Here is a 25,347-nt window from a genome sequence, read left to right as displayed (position 1 = left end):
AAACTTGTTTGGTAATGAGTATACTGGGCTTGGGTAATTTTTTTGTCCACCAGTTGTGTTGTAGGTAAATGTGTGTAGCTGGTTGTGAGAAATTGTTTTTCTAATAATGTTATAGATGGCTACTGTATATCTTATCTCTGTAGGAATACATTCAAATAAGTCTAGGGAGATATGGCCTTCAGGTATAATCATAGTAGCTCATACTGTAATTGTTCAAACAAAACACGAATGCGAGCTAGCAGACGTGTTTGAGTGACCAGGGAATGACCCCTGTTAAACTAGCTACTGCTAGCTAGCCAACGTTAGTTTTTTGCCCAGGTGTTTCACTTGTTAGATCAAATTAGAAAGCCAGCGAATCAAAAAGATAGTTTGAATGAACTATTCTTAATTAAATTATTAAAATATTGTAATTGGCCATAGCGAGTTTTTCAATTCTGGATCTTCAGCAACTTGAATAAGCTTGAGCCTCTCCAGCTATTCAGCAATTATTTGGAATGGCGGTGCTCCCACCAAAAATGTATTTTTGCGACCCCTGCTGGTCATAAAAGTGAGATGAAAAAATAGAGACACTTGCGCCAAAGAGTTTTTTATAACTAACCCATTTTATAACTAACTCATTGTTCTATCTGTGCTAACGCTGTACCAGGTTTGAAACATGACCTCACCTGGAGTCATGTCATTAGTCAAAGAAGGAAAAACACAGACTATTCAAATATCCAACATGTACAGCTTTATTCCTCTCCTGCCCATCATTTAGATTTACTATAAAACATACTATTATTTATATATTTTTAAACATACTACATGATTATTTATATTCTGCCCTGTTTACATTCATCAGTTGGAATTTGACTATACATTTTTTATTGATTCCTCACCAGTCCCATGGTTTCACATGCAAAGAAAAATTGTATACCTTTTATACTTTACATTAATTTACAAAAGTGCTGTACAAGCATGCTTGTTCTGCCAGATGCAATGTACACAATCCTCGTACTCTCCCCTACATATATCAATCACATCTTATCTGTGAAGTGGATTCATGTTATCCTCTGAACAGCTTGTTTGTAAGCAGAGACTTGTGACTGTGACTCAGGTGTATTTGTCCAGGCAGAAATGACTGAGAGCGGTCTCAACTGGTGCAAACTTGAAATAAGTGAGATGGAGGAGGACTACCGTCAACGGCCTATGGTCCTTATAGGAGCCAAGGGCTTAAGTCAAGTATTTTTTTGACACAGTGTAAAAAATGTAAATAGTGTTTTACCAAATAAAATGAGCTGGATGTTGCAAATGTTTTATATTAATCTGTGTGATGGATGCTATGATTTGAGCCCTGGCTGACTGTGTGTCATATCACTGTGTTAGCCTGCAGAGCTAAATCATGTAGGCATGTACTTTGTGGGCTAGTCTTCAGGCCTCAGTTCACACAAAACCCACTAAAATGACAATTGCTAGCCTTTCCGTTTGAGTCGAAACCCCTAACCCCATGCAACTTCGATACGGAGGTTAATTGGTTAGCTGTAACAGACAATGTGAGGTTCTACTGCTCACAAACATATTTCAGAGGCTCTGTAAGTGCAGCCTTTCCCCCACTAAAATCAGACATCAAATATGATGATGAAACATCATCTGAGGTACTTGAAGAAAATACACCCTATAGACCCTCAGCACTCAACATTGTGGTTGTTGGCTGCTGAGAAGAAGCAGGCACTAGCATCTGCTAGCTCGACGGAGACTTTTGTTGTGCCATAGTAAACTTCAACCAATCACACAGCCACGTTAAATGTGTAAAGCTCAATAGACTCCAAAAACACAGGATGAACACTTCTATGGAGACTGTGCCACCTGTCCAACTGTGTGCATGCTCATATTACCCTATATCACTATCGTGATCATAGTTAACACTTTTGTCTATATCGCCCAGCCAAATGAGTCAGTGTTGCAATGCAAAGGTAATCCTGTTTTAGTTTGATTGAGCATCGCTTGACATGGAAAGTAAATAAATAATAAATAAAAATTATTCCAGAATTTATTAGATTTTTCTCTGCCCCATCCCCACCCCAACACACCCCTAATCCTTATTGCTGCACTCATTCAATACAAGGATATGGTGATGATTCCATATGACAGAAAATTCAATAAAAGTTACAATTCATCTCACTCCACGCAACAAAAAAATCCATTCATATGCATACATCTACTTCTACATAGTGATACTTTGCAACCAAAATTAACTCAAAAGCCTATACATTTGTACTATGTAAACCCAAAATGTCACTGTCCATTTTGTTCTAACCTCCATCAATGGGTGGAGCTTGTCGATATCGACTACACGAGGAAGCCTTACAGTTTGACTGTCGACGACCAGAAAATCCCAGGACAAATTTTGAAGTATCATGTAACAACAGTCCCAGCAATGCAGAGCACACTGCATGCACTGCCCTTTGCCCATGTATGTATGGTCTTACCAGGCAAACTCTGAGCACATCATGTAGGAAGAACAACTGATGCAATCTTTAAGTTATGTTTTGATAGGCCTACAAAAGGAAAGAGGAACGTGCAGGCTATGTTGACTGTCTGTTGCTGCCGTTTCAAGATGGAGAGGAGGCTATTTTGGTTGTAGCTCTACATTGGCTGCCGTGGGGCAGCGGGCAACACTCGGTCAGCGGGCGTCAAAAGAGAAATCGATTATTCCTTCCTGAACCACAGTCAGTAACTTGTTTGGTTGATTTGAGTCTGTTTTTGTGGTTTCATAGGGGTGAAGGGGAGTGAAGGAGAAATGTGAATGAGGAGTGATGTTGCTGAGAACCCGGCTTTTAGTTTGTGGTCGTGGTAGTGTATCACATGGAGATGTTTTCGTACAGGTCTTCAATCTTCTCCTTGAAAAACTCCCTCAGCTCAGGTCTCTTCGCTTTTAGTGTGGGAGTCAACAGGCCATTCTGTGTGGAGAATTGCTCATTATGGACGTAGATGTTTTTCACCTTAGGAGAGAATGAAGATGTTATAAAATGTAGACAGGATCCTGTGTCATCATCGAGTTCTCTTTCAGATACTTGTCATTTGTTGAAACTGAGTGTCAGTTGCCCCCACCAATGAACACCTCACAATTGACACACCCACCTGCTCAAACGAGTGGAGGCCGCTGGCCTTGCCCAGTCGCTGCAAGTCTTCCATGATGGCTTTCTTCAGGACCTTTACACAAATAGAGACAACACCACCACACTATGACTCTCGAAGACGATACCATGTGTTGTGCCAACCTATTCAACAAAGGGCCAAACTCTTAACAAAAAGGGATTCAACAGAGCACCCTTTCATTTTGTTTAATCAGTTTACTGATAATCTAGGGCTATTTCTCTATTCACATAACACATAGTTGACACCTTTCATCATGACAACAAATGGAACAAACACACCATTGAATGTGGACTAATTTAAAATCACATACAGTATTTTTACAGAGGTCCCGATAGCTCCCCTCCATGCCTTTCTTCAGGGCCCAAGCAGGCATTGTCTCTGGGTCAGGAACAACTATGGCAACCAGACAGGACTGGAAGAGTAACAGACCATATAGAATATGAACATTAGAAGTTAGAAAGGGGAGAAAATAAATATATACAGTACCAGTCAAAAAAGTGTGGACACACCTATCAAATTTTTTATAAAGCCCTTTTTACATCTTTTACTCATTCATGGGTTTTTCTTTATTATTAATATTTTCTACATTGTAGGATAATAGCGAAGACATCAAAACAATGAAATAACACATGTAGTAACCAAAAAAGTTTTGACTCAAACTCAAAGGAAAGGCTAGCAATTATAATTTTAGTGGTGGTTGAGTGAAAAGTTAAAAAAGTTAAGTGTTAAATCAAAATATATTTTAGATTCTTCAAGGTAGCCACCCTTGCCTTGATGACAGCTTTGCACACTCTTGATATTCTCTCAACACAGCCTGGAGGTGTGTTGGGTCATTGTCCTGTTGAAAAACAAATGATAGTGGGACAAATTGCAAACCAGACAGGATGGCATATCGCTGCAGAATTCTGTGGTAGCCATGCTTGTTGAATGTGCCCTGAATTCTAAATAAATCACAGACAGTGTCAACAGCAAAGCACCCCCACACCATCACACCTCCTCCTCCATGCTTCACGTTGGGAACCACACGTGGAGATCATCCGTTCACTTACTCTGCGTCTCACAAAGACACGGCGGTTGGAACCAAAAATTTGGACACATCAGACCAAAGGACAGATTTCCACCAGTCTAATGTCCATTGCTCGTGTTTCTTGGCCTGAGCAAGTCTCTTCTTATTGGTGTCCTTTAGTAGTGGTTTCTTTACAGTAATTCGACCATGAAGGCCTGACTCACGCAGTCTCCTCTGAACAGTTGTTGAGATGTGTCTGCTACCTGAACTCTGTGAAGCATTTATTTGGGCTGCAATCTGAGGTGCAGTTAACTCTAATGAACATATCCTCTGCAGCAGAGGTAACTCTGGGTCTTCCTTTCCTGTGGCGGTCCTCATGAGAGCCAGTTTCATCATAGTGCTTGATGGTTTTTGTGACTGTACTTGAAGAAACTTTCAAAGTTCTTGACATTTTCCAGATTGACCGACTTTCATGTCTTAAAGTAATGATGGACTGTCATTTTTGTTTCCTTATTTGAGCTGTTCTTGCCATAGTATGTACTTGGTCTTTTACCAAATAGGGCTATTTTCTGCATACCACCCCTACCTTGTCACAACACAACTGATTGTCTCAAATGCATTAAGGAAATAAATTCCACAAATTAACTTTTAACAATGCACACCTGTTAATTGAAATGCATTCCAGGTGACCACATCATGAAGCTGGTTGAGAGAACGCCAAGAGTCTGCAAAGCTGTCATCAAGGCAAAGGGTGGCTACTTTGAAGAATCTCAAATATAAAATCTATTTAAAATTTTTTGGTTACTACATGATTTTGTGTGTTATTTCATAGTTGACGTCTTCACTATTATTCTGCAATGTAGAAAATAGTAAAAATAAAGAAAAACCCTTGAATGAGTAGGTAAGTCCAAACATACATATCTACAAGTGAGGGAAAAATGTATTTGATCCCCTGCTGATTTTGTACGTTTGCCCACGTACAAAGAAATGATCCGTCTATAATTATAATGGTAGGTTTATTTGAACAGTGAGAGACAGAATAACAACAAAAAATCCAGAAAAACATGTAAAAAAAATTATAAAATGATTTGCATTTTAATGAGGGAAATAAGTATTTGACCCCTCTGCAAAACATGACTTAGTACTTGGTGGCAAAACCCTTGTTGGCAATCACAGAGGTCAGACGTTTCTTGTAGTTGGCCACCGGGTTTGCACACATCTCAGGAGGGATTTTGTCCCACTACTCTTTGCAGATCTTCTCCAAGTCATTAAGGTTTCGAGGCTGAGGCATAATGTTTCCACCTCCATGTTTGACGGTGGAGATGGTGTTCTTGAGGTCATAGGCAGCATTCCTCCTCCTCCAAACACGGCGAGTTGAGTTGATGCCAAAGAGCTCCATTTTGGTCTCATTTGACCACAACACTTTCACCCAGTTGTCCTCTGAATCATTCAGATGTTCATTGGCAAACTTCAGACGGGCTGTATATGTATTCTTGAGCAGGGGGACCTTGCGGGCGCTGCAGGATTTCAGTCCTTCACGGCGTAGTGTGTTACCAATTGTTTTCTTGGTGACTATGGTCCCAGCTGCCTTGAGATCATTGACAAGATCATCCCGTGTAGTTCTGGGCTGATTCCTCACCGTTCTCATGATCATTGCAACTCCACGAGGTGAGATCTTGCATGGGGCCCCAGGCCGAGGGAGATTGACAGTTCTTTTGTGTTTCTTCCATTTGCGAATAATCGCACCAAATGTTGTCACCTCACCAAGCTGCTTGGCGATGGTCTTGTAGCCCATTCCAGCCTTGTGTAGGTCTACAATCTTTTCCCTGACATCCTTGGAGAGCTCTTTGGTCTTGGCCATGGTGGAGAGTTAGGAATCTGATTGATTGATTGCTTCTGTGGACAGGTGTCTTTTTTACAGGTAACAAGCTGCGGTTAGGAGCACTCCCTTTAAGAGTGTGCTCCTAATCTCAGCTCGTTACCTGTATAAAAGACACCTGGGAGACAGAAATCTTTTTAATTGAGAGGCGGTCAAATACTTATTTCCCTCATTAAAATGCAAATCAATTTATAACGTTTTTACATGTGTTTTTCTGGATATTTTTGTTGTTATTCTGTCTCTCACTGTTCAAATAAACCTACCATTAAAATGATAGACTGATCCTTTCTTTGTCAGTGGGCAAACGTACAAAATCAGCAGGGGATCAAATACTTTTCCCCCCCACTGTATATACACTTCTTTGAAAACATACATGAAATGAGTTGCAAAATGAATAGGAAATACAGTCAAGAGGTTGACAAGGTTATAAATAATGATTTATTTTGCACCCACTCCTTTTTCTATTCTGGTTAGAGCCAGTTTGCACTGTTCTGTGAAGGGAGTACACAGCGTTGTACGAGATCTTCAGTTTCTTGGCAATTTCTCGCATGGAATGGCCTTCATTTCTCAGAAAAAGAATAGACTGACAAGCTTCTGAAGAAAGTGCTTTGTTTCTGGCCATTTTGAGCCTGTAATTGAACCCACAAATGCTGACGCTCCATATACTCATCTAGTCTAAAGAAGTCCAGTTTTATTGCTTCTTTAATCAGTACAACAGTTTTCAGCTGTGCTAACATAATTTAAAAAGGGTTTTCTAATGATCAATTAGCCTTTTAAAATGATAAACTTGGATTAGCTAACCAAACGTGCCATTGGAACACTGGAGTGATGGTTGCTGATAATGGGACTCTGTACGCCTATGTAGATATTCCATAAAATAAATAGAAAATCAGAAGTTTATAGCTACAATAGTCATTTACAACATTAACTATGTCTACACTCTATTTCTGATCAATGATGTTATTTTAAATGGACAAAAAAGTGCTTTTCTTTCAAAAACAAGCACATTTCTAAGTGACCCCAAACTTTAGAATGGTAGTGTATATAATTTATGTTTTTTTTTGGATTATGGAAATTCTCCCGTGACTCCATTGTCATACATACATCTTTCTATACAGAGACAGACAGACAGACAGACAGACAGACAGACAGACAGACAGACAGACACAGACAGACAGACAGACAGACACAGACAGACAGACAGACAGAGAGACAGACAGAGAGACAGACAGAGACAGACAGACAGACAGACAGAGACAGAGAGACAGACAGAGACAGACAGACAGACAGACAGAGACAGAGAGACAGAGAGACAGAGACAGACAGACAGACAGAGACAGAGACAGAGAGACAGAGACAGAGAGACAGACAGAGACAGACAGACAGACAGACAGAGACAGACAGACAGACAGACAGAGACAGAGAGACAGAGACAGAGAGACAGACAGAGACAGACAGAGAGACAGACAGACAGAGACAGACAGACAGACAGACAGAGACAGACAGACAGAGACAGACAGACAGAGACAGACAGACAGAGACAGACAGACAGAGACAGACAGACAGACAGAGACAGACAGACAGACAGACAGACAGAGACAGACAGAGACAGACAGACAGAGACAGACAGAGACAGACAGAGACAGACAGACAGACAGAGACAGACAAAACCATCACGGGAGGGAACGAGCTGGTGAAGACTGACTAGAACTGGGTTCGTTCAAGTCGTCGATGGCCAAGGAGCTACAGTATGGACCTAAGTAAGTCTGTGTCTCTATGAAACTAGCTATACATAAACAGTGTCAAGCATAAACTGTGGCATTAAGAAAAGCCACTACTGACTTGACTGGATAAGTGGTTTCTAAACAAATCGAGCGACATATATAATGAATTGGCTTGACCCGATTATCTATGTCCTCTGGCAACAAACAGAAAAACTAAAACTGCATGGCTTTGGTTTAGAGCACATGGGTACATGTACAGTCTGGACACAGATGTCTAGGTACGCTCAGGTGGTTCTGGGTCCAGTGACCATCTCTCATCATAATGCTCAAACAACGAACCACATGCTGTAATGTGATAAGGAAGAAAGGTGGTTAGGGAGGTAGGTTAGTTCACCTGTAGACTGTCACCATGGACGTAGAGCTGGGTCACAGGCTCACAGCGGATGTAAATGTTCTCTATCTTCTCAGGGGAGATGTACTCTCCCTGGGCCAGCTTAAAGATGTGCTTCTTCCGGTCAATGATCTTTAGTGTACCGTTCTTAGCAGTGTAGAGGACAGGAGAGAAGAGGAGGGCAGATGTCATAAGGAGATCGTGGGGAAACACAGGTCTGAAGCCTGTCTTGAAATACGCTCATACCTTACATTTTAACTGGGATACTTGTGGATCGGATTCAACCAGAAAATAGGATATTGTACAAGGAAGGCAAAGAGATGTTTGAGTAATTGTCTTTGCAAGTGAAGGGTCATAGACAAGCGTGTGTACGTACAGGTAACCATTTCCCGATGTCTCCGGTGTGGAGCCAACCGTCTGTGTCTAGCGTTTCAGCCGTCCTCCCTGGGTCCTTAAGGTAGCCCTTAAAAACATTGGGCCCTTTCACACACACCTAATGGATGATTGGAGGGAGGGAGGGAGAGAGAGAGAAAAACAAAGTGATAATCAAGGAGAATATGTTCAGCACCCAACTATCATTTTGACTAATGCTAACATATTATACATAAGGTGGGTATCAGAAGTATTCACCCCCATTGTATTTTTTCACATTTTGTTGCGTTTCAAAGTAGGTTTGAAATGAATTCAGCCCCCACTCTGCTTGAAAATAAGGAGGGAGTTACTCATTGATGTGTTGTGTTTGCCCCAAACCTAAGACTTTGCATTAAGGCCAAAAAGTGTATTCCTTTGCAGTGTTTTTTTTGTGTTCCCCCCCCCTCTTCAGTATTACTTTAGTGCCTTCTTTCATACAGGATGCATGTTTTGGAATATTTGTTACTCTGTACATTTTCATTCTTTTCACTCTGTAATTTAGGCAATTATTGCAGACTACAATGTTGTTGATCCATCCTCAGGTCTTCCTTCACAGCCATTGAACTTTGTAGCGGTTTAAAAAAAATGTAATAAATGATTAAATTCACCAATGGCCTCAAGGTGACATCCCTGACATCCTTCTTTCCTGCATCAAATCAGGAGGATGATTGTATATGTGTTGTGTCTGGGTGGTTTAATACATAATCCACAGCATAATTATTAACTTGACCATTCTTAAAAAGAGATATTCAATGTCTGATATGTTATGGTTACCCATCACTGCCCTTCTTTATGAGGCTTTTGAAAAGCTCCCTGGTCTTTGTAGTTGAAATTCAGAACTTCACTGAGGGACCTTACATATGTTGTATGTACATATGTAGGACAGAGGAAGGGATAGTCAATCAAAAATCATGTCAACCCTTATTATTTCACACAGAGTGAGTCCATATAACTTATTTTGTGATTTGTTAAGCCAAATTCTACTCCTGAAATAGTAAAGGCTTACCAAAACAAAAGGGGTGAATACTTTTGCAACTATATTTTAGTTATTGCATTTGTCTTAGTTTGTTAACATTTGTAGAATTTTCTTTTCACTTTGACATTGAGTACTGTAGGTCTATTACAAAAAAAAAAAAAAAAAAATCACAACTAAATCCATTTTAATCCCACTGTCACGGAAAACAAAATGTGAACAAATCCAAGGTGGGGTGAATAATTATGATCCCCACTATAGCCTCAATGACCAACTGTCTGTGACCCTGTTCAAGTACAGATTATCAAAAAAATATCCTTGATGTTTCATTCAACTCACCTCTCCTTCTCCTTTGGCAGCAAAGTAGTTCTTTTCAGCCACATCCACCAGCTTGATGAGGTTACATGGCAGTGGTGCCCCCACATGACCTAGAGTTAGTCATCAAAACAAGGACAAATATGAGGAAAAATCAAGTTTACAGACAGCGCTAATTGATGTCTTCATTTGTTTGATTCAAGTCATTACACAGTAAACTGGCTGCCACCAAAAATTATGCATTACAGTATAATGCCAAAAAAAAGCACATATAAAGCTGAAAATACAAAAACTTAGCCCTCTTGTTTATTTTCCAATACCTAACACACAGGTGTCAAACTCATTCCACGGACAGCCTAGTGTCTGCAGGTTTTCGCTCCTCCCTTGTACTTGATTGATGAATTAAGGTCACTAATTAGTAAGGAACTGCCCACACCTGGTTGTCTAGGGCTTAATTGAAAGGAAAAACCTGCAGAAACTAGGCCCTCCATGGAATGTGTTTGATTCCCCTGACCTAACATACCAACATGTATTCTATAGTAATGGTTTTACATCTACTATATCAACTGCAGTTGAAATGTGCCTTATCTTTCCAATTGTTTTACTGTTTCCTTTTCTGTATTTTACCACTAGGTGGATACATTGACCACACCCCTCACACTGAGGACCAACCTGAATAGTCTACCACACGCTCTCTCATGAGCACCACCAGACAATTAGTCCTCCCTAATTGTCTTCCCCACGCCCTATACCGCGTGACAAACTCATTCCTTGGAGGGCTGAGTTTCTGTGGGTTTTCGCTCCTCCCTTGTACTTGATCAATAAGGTCACTGATTAGTTAGGAACTCCCCTCACCTGGGTGTCTAGGTTTTAATTGGACAGAAATTGAAAGTTAATAATGAAAACCAGCATACAGTTTGACACCCATGCCCTATAATATGAACTTGTCCATTCCCTTTGCGTAATTATTCTGATGAAGGCTGAAATGTTAATATTTTAACCTTGCTAAAATATTATATATATATATTTAAATGATGAGTGAGCGATGCGCCTTGTGATGAAACATTTTGGTTGCACCTCAATTCACATTTATAGAGCACCCTTAATTTCTTAACATATAAGATTTGACGGCTTGCTCCCAACCCTGGCCCAAGGAGGAAATAGGGGTATCAATCCTTCCAATACATTTTTGGACACCTTTTTAAGCGATAACTCCTTTGAAAATGCTATTATGCTGGAGTCACTGAGGACGGACAAGCAATGTATTCCCTTCTGAATGGAAAGACATCCAACTAAGACTGGACAAAACCCATCTACCTGGGGTGACATTATCTGACTATCTGATGACGAGGAACTAACCAACACCTGGACTGACACCTTGAATAGACGCTCTTTCGTGTTGAAGGCAGCCACAATCTCTTACCTACAAAAGAAGGAGAACAAACTGAAAGACGACCTCACCCTAATAGAGACACAATTAGGAGAGCGTTTGAAAGATTGGCAACTAACCAGCACTCTAAAGGACCTTAACCATGAGGCCGCGCAAACCTAAAATGAGCTGAGAGAGTGCAACAAGGAGAAGTTCCACCGGGACAACGAGATTACTCCGAGGTTTATGTGTACTCTTGGCTATCCAAGTCAGCCCCTAGTGCACAATACAGAAGTCATAAAGGGGGCCGCCGTCAACCCAGCTCGGGGAGACTAGATGTACGTGACAATTCCATGCACTCGCATCCCGCAAAGTCTAGTAACCACCGCTCGTACAACAGAGACCGAACTCCAGACGCCAATGGCACAACAAATCGGGTGAACAGCACCATTCACAGCGAACCAAAGGACAGGCGTATGAGATGAGACCAGAAAAACCAGGAGGTAACGGAATTACGCACCGGTACAACACTACACAAACAAAAAGCCAAATAGTCAACCTTTCCCTAAAGCATCTTGAACCATCGGAAGTATCCCTCCTGAATCGAGGTTTGTCTTTTGTTCCTATTAATGACTTTATCTCTGTAGACCTTCAGGCATTTTTCAGAACTATCAGATTACAGGAGTTTTTTTTTCCAGAAGCCACTTCCCTCTGACTCCACCTACAATGAACAGATCAGAGACATTGGTGGAAGAATTCAATCACAACATCATAGATATAAAAAAATAAATTTAAAAAAGCATGAGTGTTATGGTATTTCCAACACCCCCTCACACGCCCTGTTCTAAACTTAGCAAAAAAAGAAACGTACTCTCACTGTCAACTGTGTTAATTTTCAGCAAACTTAACATGTGTAAATATTTGTATGAACATAACAAGAATCAAGAACTGAGACATAAACTGAACAAGTTCCACAGACATGTGACTAACAGAAATGGAATAATGTGTCCCTGAACAAAGGGGGGGTAAAAAAAACAAAAGTAACAGTCAGTATCTGCTGTGGCCACCAGCTGCATTAAGTACTGCAGTGCATCTCCTCGTGGACAGCTACTGAGCAAGCCCTAGAGCTAGATCCTCCATCCAAATGGTCACTACCTACACCGAGCAAAGTCCAGGACTCCTAGGCATCATCAAAAAACGTTGGCATATTCTCTGCTTAGACCCAGCTCAAGGCAATACATTTCAGCAGCCTCCCATGCTGCTTAACATAGCGCTAAAAACATTTAAGATAATGTTGTCCGATCCAATGTCAGCCAAAGTGCAAAGAAGACCAGCATCCTGCCTATTCCTCCCGGCAACTACACGTGTGACAATTGTGCCCAATGCCAGTACACCAAACGTATGATAAGTTTCCTGCACCCCAGATCGGATCGTGACCCCAAATTCAAAGGTACCATCAACTGCAATTCTCGCAGTGTGATCTATGTGATTTGCTGCCTGTGCAATTTATTTAACGTAGGCGAGACCTCAAGGAAGTTACGCACTAGAATGTGTGAGCGCCGAAGTGCCATTCGAAGTGATGACCCCAACAGCCCAGTGCCCCTCTGTTTGAAAAAGAGAGGACACTCGCTTTGTGAGTTATTTTGGAATTGAACGATTTAGCAAAAACAAACGCTGTAGCGACGTTGACAAACACAGACAGTCCAGAGAGATGTTCTGGATCAATCCCTAAGATACTTTAGTCCCCAGAGGTCTTAACCTAGAGAAGGACTCTAGTATGTTTTTGTGAATGCCCCCCCCCCCCCTTAAACAAACTGATACTTTAGCTATTGGAGCCATTTGTACTTCATATACATTCATGAGAAAAGCTCACTAGTGTACTATTGTTTAAACCACTTAGTCCTTTTTGCTTTTGATGTTCTCCCTAGTTTTGTTTAACCCTCACCCCCCCCCCCCCCCAAAACCTAACATTTTCTATAGTAGTGGTTTTACATCAATTATATTTACTGTAGCTGAAATATGCTCCCCTTCCAATTGTTTTACTGTTTGTTTTTCTGTATTTTACCACTAGGTGGAGACATTGACCACAGTACCCCTCACCCTGTATAGTCTACCCTCTCGTTAGCACCACCAGTTGAAGAGTTTTATCCCTAATTGGGAAAGGGATACCTAGGCAGTTGTACAACTGAATGCATTCAACTGAAATGTGTCTTCCGCATTTAACCCAACCTCTGAATCAGAGGGGTGCGGAGGGTTGCCTTAATCGACATCCACGTCTTTGGCGCCCGGGGAACAGTGGGTTAACTGCCTTGCTTCAGCACCACCCCAACATCAACATGTGTGAAAATTGCGCATTTCTAGGTTTTGTAGTAAAAAAGAGACACCATTCCCAATGACATCATTGGTGTGCGTCAGGATTTTAGTAGGCCTTGCCTACTGATTGGTTGATGTCATTGGAAATACTTATCTTGCTCTCTTTTTGTTACGACAAAACATAGAAACGTACCACTTTCACATGTTGATGTTATGGATGGGACACGAGCTATATTACTTTTACAACTTACAATGTGCATCTGAGCCACAACATTATTTGGTGGAAATAGGCAATACTTCGTGTCGTTTGACGATCAGGCCTGCACAATAGTTGAAGTCATACGTCTATCCACACTTGCTAAACATAAAAAAATGCACGGCACAAAACCAAAGACCAATTCTTGGGAAGTTGACGATCTTGACTTGTCATTCCCCCCTGACACCCCTGATTCAGTTTTGTCTGACGTCGTTTCACACATTCAGTTGTCTGATCCAAACTAACACTGAGATAGCCCACTGACTAGGTACTGTAAGAGCACATGGCCTTATTATGAGCGTGAACTGATTCGCTTATTGAATAACATAATCCACTCCTGCCCTGTGAAAAAAGGCTCTATCTGCTGGTAACCGCAATAGCAAGTTCTGCCTCGTGAAATATTAAGAGGCAGACAGGAGATGATTGACGTCCGCGTTCGAAAATGGCTCCCTGTTCCCTATATAGTGCATGGTTTAAAGTAGTGAACTCTACAGGGAATACGGAGCCGTTTTGGACGCACGGGGGATGTAATGGGTTGATGTCTGGGTTATGAGTTTCAGTTCCTTTAACAACCATTAAACCACAAATACTGCAGCTCATTACTTTCCCAGTGTAACCTTTGGCCATGGCTGTTTCACCGAGATAATAAAGTGTATACGTTATCATACTGCAACTGCGAACCTGTTGTAAAACACAGAACAACAACATGGTGCGTGTGTAAATACTGGCTGGGATCCACAGGCCTTTGACCCAAATCGAGTCAGGTCTACCGACCCGTCACCCCTGTTCTCACACGTTACAGAGGGGAAATGGTTGTGGTCCTATTTGGGCGTCTAAGCAGCACGCTGCAGAAAGATGGCACATGCATCCCATAGCCACAGAGCTAAAAACATAAAACCTCAAAGGTTGTCTGAGGCTGAAAGCATGTGACTCTGACTAATAACACTATCTCCTGAGGGGTGATACGATAATGTGTTCCCAACACGCAGCATGTTATCTCTGTGTCATTTTGTTTCCACTATAGTAAAATTGGAGACTTTCCCCCAGTGGTGCAGGATAAGGTGTTTATATTTTACAGAAAACGAATGAACATCAGACTTTCAGCATGCTTATAAGGAAGGGCACTCAACATGCTCGGCACTGACACAAATGACTGATGATTGGCTGAAAGAAATTGACAGTAAGAAGATTGTGGGAGCTGTTTTGTTAGATTTCAGTGCAGCTTTTGATGTCATTGATCATAACCTATTGCTGAAAAACGTAGGTGTTACGGATTGAGGGTTACCTATCTAATAGAACACAGAGGGTTTTCTTTAATGGAAGCCTCTCTCATGTAAATTCTGTTGTGAGCGGTGTACCGCAGGTCAGCCGACTTTGGACATTATTGTTTTCACGAATGACCTTCCACTGACCTTGAATAAAGCCTGTGTGTCAATGTACACTGACGACTCATCAGTATACACGTCGGCTGCAACAGTAAAATGAACAACTAAGACATTTAACATAGAGCTTCAGTCAGTTTTAGAATGGTAACTAGCAATAGGCTGGTGTTAAATATCTCAAAAACTAAAAGCATAATTTCTGGGACAAATCACTCGCTCAACGCTAAACCTCGTTTATATCTATTATTGAAAAATGTGGCTATTGAGCAAGTTGAGGAGACTAAACTGCTTGGTGTAACCCTAGATAGAAAGTTGTCATGGTCAAAACATATAGACTCAATGGTTGCTAAAATGGGAAGAGGTGTGTGCATGAAAGGGCATTGTTCTGCCTTCTTGACATCTCAGTCGACCAGACATGGAGGGAAAGTGTCAGTAACATGCATGTCAGTCTCTCCTGGCTCAAAGTTGAGGAGAGATTGACTGCATCACTATTGGTCTTTGTGTGAGGTGTTGATGTGTTGAAGGTACCGAACTGTCTGTTCAAGCAGTTGGCACACAGTTCAGACACTCATCGGTACAACACAAGACATGCAACCAGAGGTCTCTTCACAGTCCTCAGGTCCAGAACAGAGGCTGGGAAATGCACAGCATTAAATAGAGCCATGACTTCATGGAACTATCTGCCACCCCAGGTAACTCAAGCTAGATATAAAACCATTTTCAAAAAACAGATCAAAGAACACCTTACTGCACAAAGGGGACTGTTAAGAGACACAGCCATTTTATATATCTTGTATTGTAATTTGCATTGTACTATGTATTAGACCTAGATATTGTGTGTATGTACTAAAATGTAGGCTACGTGTGACATTTTCAATGTATGTATTTCTGTCCTTGACTAATAATGTTCTGTACTATGTATTATGTCATGTTTCATGTGGGCCCCAGGAAGAGTAGCTGATGCTTTTGCAGCAGCTAATGGGGATCCTAATAAATACCAAATACAGGCGTCGGCTAGAACTGACTGTAAGCTGATGTCATCCAGCAGGGATGTGCAACTGGAACTCAGTTGTGGTTTCAACTTACTGTTGCGAGTTAGAATAGTAGAATACACAAGGTGCAATTTAGAAATGTGGTTATGCATCAGAAGTTTATCTCTTCTGTCAGTCACTGATAGTCAAACTCTTTAGGGATAGGGGGCAGCATTGGGAAGTTTGGATGAAAAGTGTGCCCAGAGTAAACTGCCTGTTACTCAGGCCCAGAAGCTAGTATATGCATATAGTAGATATATGCATTAGTAGATTTGGATAGAAAACACTCTAAAGTTTCCAAAACTGTTAAAATAATGTCTGTGAGTATAACAGAACTCATATGGCAGGTGAAAACCTGAGAAAGATCCAACCAGGAAGTGGGAATTCTGAGTTTTGTAGTTTTCAAGTGAATGCCTATTGAATATCCAGTGTCTGTGGGGTCAGATTGCACTTGCTAAGGCTTCCACTAGATGTCAACAGTCGTTAGAAGTTGTTTCAGGCTTCTATTGTGAAAGGGGAGCGAATAAGAGCTCTCGAAGCAGATGGCCCAGGTGAAAGCCTTTAGTTTAGTCACGCGAGTGGCCGTGAGAGCGAGCTCCGTTCCCTTTCCTTTCTAATGAAAACAGTATTGTCCGGTTGAAACATTATTGAATATTTATGATAAAAACACCCTAAGGATTGATTAAAAACATCGTCTGACATGTTTCTACGAACTCAAATGGAACTTTTGACTTTTCGTCTAGACTTTGTGTCCGCGCTTTGTGCATTTGGATTACTGGACTAAACAGGCGAACAAAAAGGAGGTATTTGGAACTTTATCGAACAAACTTTATTTATATTTTTAACTTTATCGAACAAAACAAACATTTATTGTCTAACATGGACACCTGGGAGTGCCATCAGATGAAGATCATCAAAGGTAAGTGATTCATTTTAATGCTATTTCTGACTTTTGTGACACCTCTCCTTGGTTGGAAAATGGCTGTATGGTTTTTGTGGCTAGGCGCTGACCTAACATAATCGCATGGTGTGCTTTCACCGTAAAGCCTTTTTGAAATCGGACACAGCGGCTGGATTAACAAGAAGTGTATCTTTAATCGTATGTATAGCACTTGTATCTTATATCAATGTTTATGATGAGTATTTCTGTAATTTGATGTGGCTCTCTGCATTTTCACCGGATGTTTGTTTGAGACAATGCATTTCTGAACATAACACGCCAATTTCAAATGAGGTTTTTGGACATAAAGATGACATTTATTGAACAAAACAAACATTTATTGTCTAACATGGAGTCCTGGGAGTGCCACCAGATGAAGATCATCGAAGGTTAGTGATTCATTTTAATGCTATTTCTGACTTTTGTGACACCTCTCCTTCTTTGGAAAATGGCTGTATGATTCTTTTGTGGCTAGGCGCTGACCTAACTGCATGGCATGCTTTCACCACAAAGCCTTTTTGAAATCGGACACTGTGGTTGGATTAACGAGAAGTTTATCTTTAAAATGGTGTATAATACTTGTATGTTTGAGGAATTTTAATTATGAGATTTCTGTTGTTTGAATTTGGCGCCCTGCAATTTCACTGGCTGTAGGCCAGGTGTTCCGCTAGCGGAACCCCCTTCCCAGAACGGTTAATAAACCCATGTCAACTACATTTTTTTAGACTGCTAAATTAGTTTAGCGGCCAACTATCTAAACTTGTTATCACGGTCGAATTACAATGGGGTGGCCTCCATTGATTTTGTTAGTTTCACTCAGATATCATATAAAAAAACTGCAAACATTTCTCTCCACCCAATGGAAAAATCTGAAGAATTGCAGGAAATTAGCTGTAAAACAGCTCATTTTCCACTCTGCCACAAGGCAAAACGTGTAGTAAAGTTGCTGCAAACTTGTGTTAAAACTCTCTCAACTCGTGGGTCGCGACCCAAATGTTGGTTGCAGGAGGATTTGAATAGGTTGCGGGTCATTTGAGTAATTTATTTTTATTATTTTTATGGAAAAATACTCCAGTCTGAACTTAAACTAAAAGCAGTTAGAAAGTGTGTAAAGAAATATAACTGAATCTAAATGTTTTAAATAATTTAATCACAGTTTTTTTATATAAAGTTACAGTATTAGCAGTACTATTTAGCGGATTTGGTTTATTTAGTGGTCTCAAATCAGTGAGCTTATTAACATTCTACATCAAGAATATGTGCAAAATCAAATTATTGACAATTTAAAAAGTGGGAATAATTTTCCAGATTGCATTTTGGCCCCCAAAAAATTGGGATGCGAATATTGGGTAGCGACTGAGACAAGCTGGTTCAATATGAGTCCCGAGGCACAACCAGTTGAGAACCACTGCGTTACACCCCATGGCAAAATAATTGTAGAATTGCATGAAATGAACAAAAAAGGTTATCAGCTGTCAAGATGGGGGGCCACTAAAATGTTTGAATTTTTTGTTGTCCTCACCCCCATCAAAGTTGCCCATCCCTGTCGTAGAAGTAACTTGCTCCCTGGCCTACAGTAGGTGTCTGTCCCAAACGGCTCCCATCATATGCACTACTTTTGTCCAAGGCCCGATTCCCTATATAATGCACTATATAGGTAATAAGGTGCCATTTTGGATGCATCCCATATTATAAGGTTTGTTGGGTGAAGTGGGAGTGGAGCAGCTGGAGAAGAAGAGGAGAGAGAAGATAAGCTAACCTGAGGTCCAGTCTCCAGGAGTGGTGAAAGTACAACCAGCAGTACACTCCGTCTGGCCATACGCCTCATACACCTACAGCCAGCAAGGATAGACAGCATGTTAGGAGGGTGTGATTTGTCTGTATGCACACAAGCTCATGTGTTTGTGTATGTGTGCCTTCTTGTGTGTGTCTGTTTGTGTGGGTTTAAGCACTCATACATGTGTGTGTGTGTGTGTGTGTGTGTGTGTGTGTGTGTGTGTGTGTGTGTGTGTGTGTGTGTGTCACTCACCTGACAACCCAGTGCTGCCCTGAGAAATCCCAGTACGGTGGGGGAGGCCGGAGCAGCTCCAGTTACAATCATACGTAACCTCCCACCCAGGCTGGCCTGACCAACAGAACACAATGTTATCACAACCCAAACTCCAACAACACACCAAACATTGAGTCTTTCTTGGAATACAGTGGATTCTGCCTGCCAAAGGGTCACACTGAGGACATACACACGGCATATTCCCCCTTCATTGTCTGAACACACACACATCTATGTATCAATCTTCACATCCGTCCATCCCTCTGTCCATCCGTCCGTCCATCCAACCATCAACCATGTCAGGCCACTCATAGGAAGGAGAGGCCAAGAGGAGGAGGTGAGGTGGATACCTGTATCTTACTGAAGAATATCTTATCCCACAGGCTGTCCATGCGGATGATCCCCCTGCTGACCTCTGCCCCTTTTCTCTTGGCTGCAAAGTTCAGCAGCCAGCGCTTCAATGGGGTGTTGGCCTGGCTGAAGATCTGTGGGACACACACACACACACGAGAGAGAGGGTGAGTTGATATAAGATATGGAGAATGAGGGGAGGTGTGTGCGTCAATGCTTGTGTGGGTAGGTGGTTCTCTCACCTTGTCGTACATGCGGTTGAGCAATCGAGGCACCACAGGGAAGATGGTGGGCCGTAAGGCCTTCATGTCATCAGACAGCAGGCGGATGTCACCTTGGAAAAAGCCGATCCGACCGCCATGACAATACACCACAGACTGGGGAAATAGAGAGAAAGAAGACAAAACAGTGACCGTTGATTCAAAAAGCACTTATTGCATACAGTTGGGGAGAGTGGGGTAAGTTGAGCCAAAGGGATAAGTAGAGCCACCCTTGTTTCTATGAAACCATACACAAAATGTATAATTTGAGTCTGTGGAGGAATAAACTTAACATTAACAATTAACAATTAACATTACATTCTGTGGCAACAGCTCTGGTAGACATTCCTGCAGTCAACATGCCGACTGCACGCTCCCTCAAAACTTAAGACATCTGTGGCATTGTGTTGTGTGACAAAACTGCACATTTTAGAGTGGCCTTTTATTGTCCCAAGCACAAGTTGCACCTGTGTAATGATCATGCTGTTTAATCAGATTATTGAAATGCCACACCTGTCAAGTGGATGGATTATTTTGGCAAAGAAAAAATGCTCACTAACAGGGATGTAAACAAATATGTGCACAAATTTTGAGAGAAATAAGCTTGTGCGCATGAAACATTTCTGGGATCCTTTATTTCAGCTCCTGAAACACGGGACCAACACTTTACATGTTTACATTTTTGTTTAGTGTACGGTATATTTCCCTTGACGGAGTGATGCTGAATGTATTTTTTTTTATAACATGATACTTGGTTACAGAGCAATTAAATAGAGCAATTGAATAGCCCAATGAATACTGTGGGCATTGTGTACTTTTTTGACCTAGTTGTTTCAGATTTGTTTATATACTTTAGAAGTACCTTTCTATCCTTCCTAAAAACCAAATGGCTGATAGTAACTTATAACCTCCACACTCTTCTCTGTTTCTTAAAAATTAGAATTTGGTTAAAAGGGGATCTGACCTAATACACGGTCATGGTTAGAAGGGATCCAGCTTTTATCAAATAAACGTCAAAAGTGGAAATGTTTATCATTTTAGCTATCCCTAACCCCTTTTCTAACCTTAAGCTAATTCTCCTAACCTGCTATGTTAATTCTCCTAACCTGCTACTCCCTTCTAGCCATGACCCTAATTCAATCCCATCTTTGGAACATTTCCTACTTTGGAGGAAAGGCTCTGCAGGGATCGCCTTTTCTCTTCTTCTCCTTGTTGACAGACATGATTTGCATAATAAAACTGCAGCACCCTGGCAGGTATCATAATACTGCATGTGGCATACATGTTTAAATGTTTTATTGTCACATATACCGGATAGCTGCAGGGAAATGTGTTGTTTTATAGGGTCAACCATAGCAGTACTTCATCCCTGGAGCAATTATGGTTAAGTGCCTTGCTCAAGTGCACATCAACAGATTTTTCACCTTGACAGCTCAGGTATTTAATCCAGTGACCTTTCGGTTACTGGTCCAACGCTCTAAGCGCCAGGCCACCTGCTGCCCTAGGAATATCACAGCATAGGCATAGCCTACTCACGGAGTTCTACACACAGAGTTCTACACAGAACATTACATTTACCATTTTAGTCATTTAGCAGACGCTCTTATCCAGAGCGACTTACAGTAGTGAATGCATACATTTCATACATATTATTTTTTTTCCGTACTGGTCCCCCGTGGAAATCGAACCCACAACCCTGGTGTTGCAAACACCATGCTCTACCAACTGAGCCACATGGGACCATGTGGTGCTCCTTCTGAGGATTAACTTGTGGGTATCTGCATTGCTGCATAGAAGTCCCACGCATTAACAGTGTCTGGATGTGTGTATCCTTGTGAATGTGAAGCACATGTCTGAGAGGTGGTTTCCTGTGTTTTTGTCCGCCTCTCACACACGCTGACAATGGAAGAACACGTACTGCAGTGGGACAAAACAGGCATGCTGGTTGAACGCGTGTGGTTGCTTTACCCCCTCAGTGCTGCAGCTGGTCCAGTGCCAGCTTTGTCGTTTTTGTCACAGTAGTTAATTAAAAGATAGGGTCGTTCCTGACTGATCCTAAATGAGTAGTTAGGGACGGTAAACGCTTTGGAACCATAGCTACAGGAAACAACAGGCCAAGCTTGTGGTCCAAATGGCTCCCTATTCCCTTTGTAGTGCAATATATAACTTAGGGTGCCAATTGGGACTCAAGTTTCCTGTAGCTGTGAGAAACGGATGAAATAAAGCACACGCCCGTAACTGTATGAGCCAGCTTTTACAGAGGCAGCAGATAGGCTATCAGTAAAGAGCTGACTGGCTATGGCAAAGTTAACATCCTAGATAGCAAGGTCAATTGCGGCCGAGGACGCACGCACACACACACACACACCAACTATAATAATACAACTCAAAGCTTCGTGTGGACTTTGTTTGGGACATTACCTCGATGAGTCTCTCAAACATGTGAGCCAAAGGCAGGAAGGAGATGAGAACATCGTCTTGGTTTGGGAATATGACTTTCTGTGGCACGCCAGACAAGCATGGGGGAGAGAAGCGGTGGTTAGACAGGTTCAGAACCATTTGTTTCCCACCACTAAACTGTCAAATATGATACCAATGAGAAACATAAATGATGCACAAAAAAATAAATACATCTGTGTCTTATTGTCCAATGTAAGATATGTGACTTGAAGCAATTTAGTGAGCCTTGCCTCTAATAGAGTTACAGAAACGGGAGAAAAGTACCTACTCAAGATAAATGCAAGGGACATTTCTGTGACACCATAGTCTGTTTGAACTCACATCTGTGACTTTGAGGAAGCCTGAGAAATCAGCCACTACATTCCCGTGTGTCAGCATGACTCCCTTTGGGTTTCCTACGGAGGAGGGATTCAGAAAAAAACTCTATGAACTTCTCCCCCTGTACCTGCTCTCAACAATGGATAGCATTAGCTCTGTCCCAAACGGTACACTATTCCCTTTATAGTGCACTACTTAGGGCTCTGGTCAAAAGTAGTGCACTATATAGAGAAAAGGGTGCGGCAAACAGTATCAATCCATGGAAAACAACCAAGGTAGATATACACTGAACAAAGATATTAACGCAAAATGCAACAATTTCTGAGATTTTACTGAGTTACAGTCCATATAAGAAAATCAGTCAATTGAAATAAATTCATTAGGCCCTAATCTATGGATTTCACATGACTGGGAATACAGATATGCATCTGTTGGTTAAAGATACCTTAAAAAAAGGTAGGGATGTGGATCAGAAAACCAGTCAGTATCTGGTGTGACCACTATTTGCCTCATTTAGCGCAACACATCTCCTTCGCATAGAGTTCACATCTCCTTCGCATAGATCAAGCTGTTGACTGTGGCCTGTGGAATGTTGTCCCACTCCTCTTCAATGGCTGTGCGAAGTTGCTGGATATTGGCAGGAACTGGAACACTCTGTTGTACTCGTCGATCCAGAGCATCCCAAACATGCTCAATGGGTGACATGTCTGGTGAGTATGCAAGCCATGGAAAAACTGGGACATTTTAAGCTTCCAGGAATTGTGTACAGATCCTTGCGACATGGGGCCTTGCATTATCATGCTGAAACATGAAATGATGGCGGCGGATGAATGCCACGACAATGGGCCTCAGGATCTCTTCACCGTATCTCTGTGCATTCAAATTGCCATTGTTAAAATGCAAATGTATTTGTTGTCTGTAACTTATGCCTGCCCATACCATAACCCCACCGCCCCCATGGGGCACTCTGTTCACAACGTTGACATCAGCAAACCACTCACTGTCTGCCATCTCCCCGGTACAGTTGAAACCGGGATTCATCCGTGAAGAGCACACTTCTCCATCGTGCCAGTGGCCATTGAAGGTGAGCATTTTCCCACAGTTTGTGCAGAAATTCTTCAGTTGTGCAAACCCACAGTTTCATCAGCTGTCTGGGTGGTTGGTCTCAGATGATCCTGAAGGTAAAGAAGACGGACGTGGAGGTTCTGGGCTGGTGTGGTTACACATGGTCTGCGGTTGTCAGGCCGGTTGGACGTACTGCCAAATTCTCTAAAACGACATTGGAGGCGGCTTATGGTAAAGAAATGAACTTTAAATTCTCTGGCAACAACTCTGGTGGACATTTCTGAAGTCAGCATGCCAATTACATGGACGGATTATCTTAGCAAAGGACAAATGCTCAATAACAGGGATGTTAACAAATGTGTGCACAGAATTTGAGAGAAATAAGATTTGTGCTTATGGAACATTTCTGGGATCTTTTATTTCAGCTCATGAAACATGGGACCAACACTTTACATAATGGGTTAATATTTTTGTTCAGTGTATATGGAAAAACAAACAGTTAGCTATTAGCAGCCTAGGAACTAACAGAACAATAATATTGTGCCACCTGTTTTTTCAAGTTACACATTCACTTAAAAAAAATATGTATTTGTCATAGTGGAAAATGCCTGAGTTATACCACCCTGTAACAACTTTTGGAATATACTCTCAGAGACAGACCACAGGAGATAAGAGGGCACCAGCAGAGACGTCCACCAGGGGGAAACAGGCTTCAGGCTAATGGAAGTTACACTGAAAGACCAACAGGTGGCACTCTTTCCACTACTGCAGTGGGCCGCTTCGCTGCCTGTGACTAAAGCTGTGGTTACCACCCTCATCTGGAAATACCGGGATTCTCCTAATCTTACTCCTTATCTTCTTTGTGACTGTGTTTGTGGCCAGACTGTAATAACAGGTTAAGATTCCAGACAACTCCTCTTTTATGTCTAAATGTCTTTCCCTCAGAAGTCTATCAGTGTTAGGAGCCCTACCATGACCATACTATTAACTCTGATACATGGCATTGGCCCTGGTCTGAAATGGTCGGGTGGGGTTGGGGTGTCTTCCTGTTAGTAATATGTCACGCACAATGAGAGAAGCAATAGACACAAGTCAAGGGTTGGACTTGAATCAGGGATTGTGGATGAAGTGGGCTAAACTCTTAAGATAGTACACTACTGTGATAATACACATTAGCACTACATTCAGCTTGAAAGAATAAGACACTTTGGGGTGTTAGTTTGTCTGGTGGCTAGATGACCATACCTGTGGTGCCACTGGTGAAGCACACGATGGACAGGTCTTCTGGTGTAGGTGGCTGTGGGGGAACAAACGTTCAGTCAGGATATAGTCTGAAGGAGATCTTTAACTCGTTGACATCCCCTTTAGACAATAATCACCATCACAATAGCCCATCTCTGGCATTTCAACGTGTGACTGTAGAGAAGACGCACACACACAGCAGAGAGAGAGATCAAGTAACGACTCAAGTAGTATTTTCAGGGTGACTTTCTACTTTACTCGAGTCAAGTAGGACTGACAACTGGGTACTTTTTCTACCGTTGGAGAACATAAGCACTCCCGGCCTCAAGTGCTCTTTGAGATCAAAAGTATGTATTTCAAGCAGCGGTTACTACGGGAAAAGACAACAAAAGAACGTTTGCAAGACCTTATGTCTGCTGTGTGATCTCAATTCTTACACAATAGCACACATAGTTCAGTGCTCTATACGGCAA

The 25,347-nt window shown here is 41.7% G+C and overlaps 1 protein-coding gene across 4 annotated transcripts in view; it reads right to left on the bottom strand.

Moving 5' to 3' along the window:
• Positions 1 to 710: 710 nt before the first annotated feature.
• The window catches only part of LOC115148550 (long-chain-fatty-acid--CoA ligase 6), a 77,957-nt gene continuing 53,320 nt past the window's right edge, over positions 711 to 25,347 (bottom strand). For all 4 annotated transcript variants that reach the window (XM_029690524.1, XM_029690525.1, XM_029690523.1 and 1 more), the window contains 13 exons: positions 24,878 to 24,929; positions 22,571 to 22,644; positions 22,211 to 22,288; positions 19,772 to 19,906; positions 19,529 to 19,663; positions 19,158 to 19,253; positions 18,888 to 18,960; positions 9,862 to 9,950; positions 8,515 to 8,631; positions 8,142 to 8,285; positions 3,449 to 3,550; positions 3,121 to 3,192; positions 711 to 2,981 (listed from right to left, as the gene is read on the bottom strand). In XM_029690524.1, the coding sequence (XP_029546384.1) occupies positions 2,841 to 2,981; positions 3,121 to 3,192; positions 3,449 to 3,550; positions 8,142 to 8,285; positions 8,515 to 8,631; positions 9,862 to 9,950; positions 18,888 to 18,960; positions 19,158 to 19,253; positions 19,529 to 19,663; positions 19,772 to 19,906; positions 22,211 to 22,288; positions 22,571 to 22,644; positions 24,878 to 24,929 (1,308 nt within the window). In that variant the 3' untranslated portion in view covers positions 711 to 2,840. The remainder of the gene's footprint in view (positions 2,982 to 3,120; positions 3,193 to 3,448; positions 3,551 to 8,141; positions 8,286 to 8,514; positions 8,632 to 9,861; positions 9,951 to 18,887; positions 18,961 to 19,157; positions 19,254 to 19,528; positions 19,664 to 19,771; positions 19,907 to 22,210; positions 22,289 to 22,570; positions 22,645 to 24,877; positions 24,930 to 25,347) is intronic.

This window comes from Salmo trutta, chromosome 15, assembly GCF_901001165.1.
Source record: "Salmo trutta chromosome 15, fSalTru1.1, whole genome shotgun sequence".
NCBI classification, from domain to species: domain Eukaryota; kingdom Metazoa; phylum Chordata; class Actinopteri; order Salmoniformes; family Salmonidae; genus Salmo; species Salmo trutta.
Note: the sequence above shows the minus strand (reverse complement) of the source record. Positions and strands in the feature narration are given on the sequence as shown.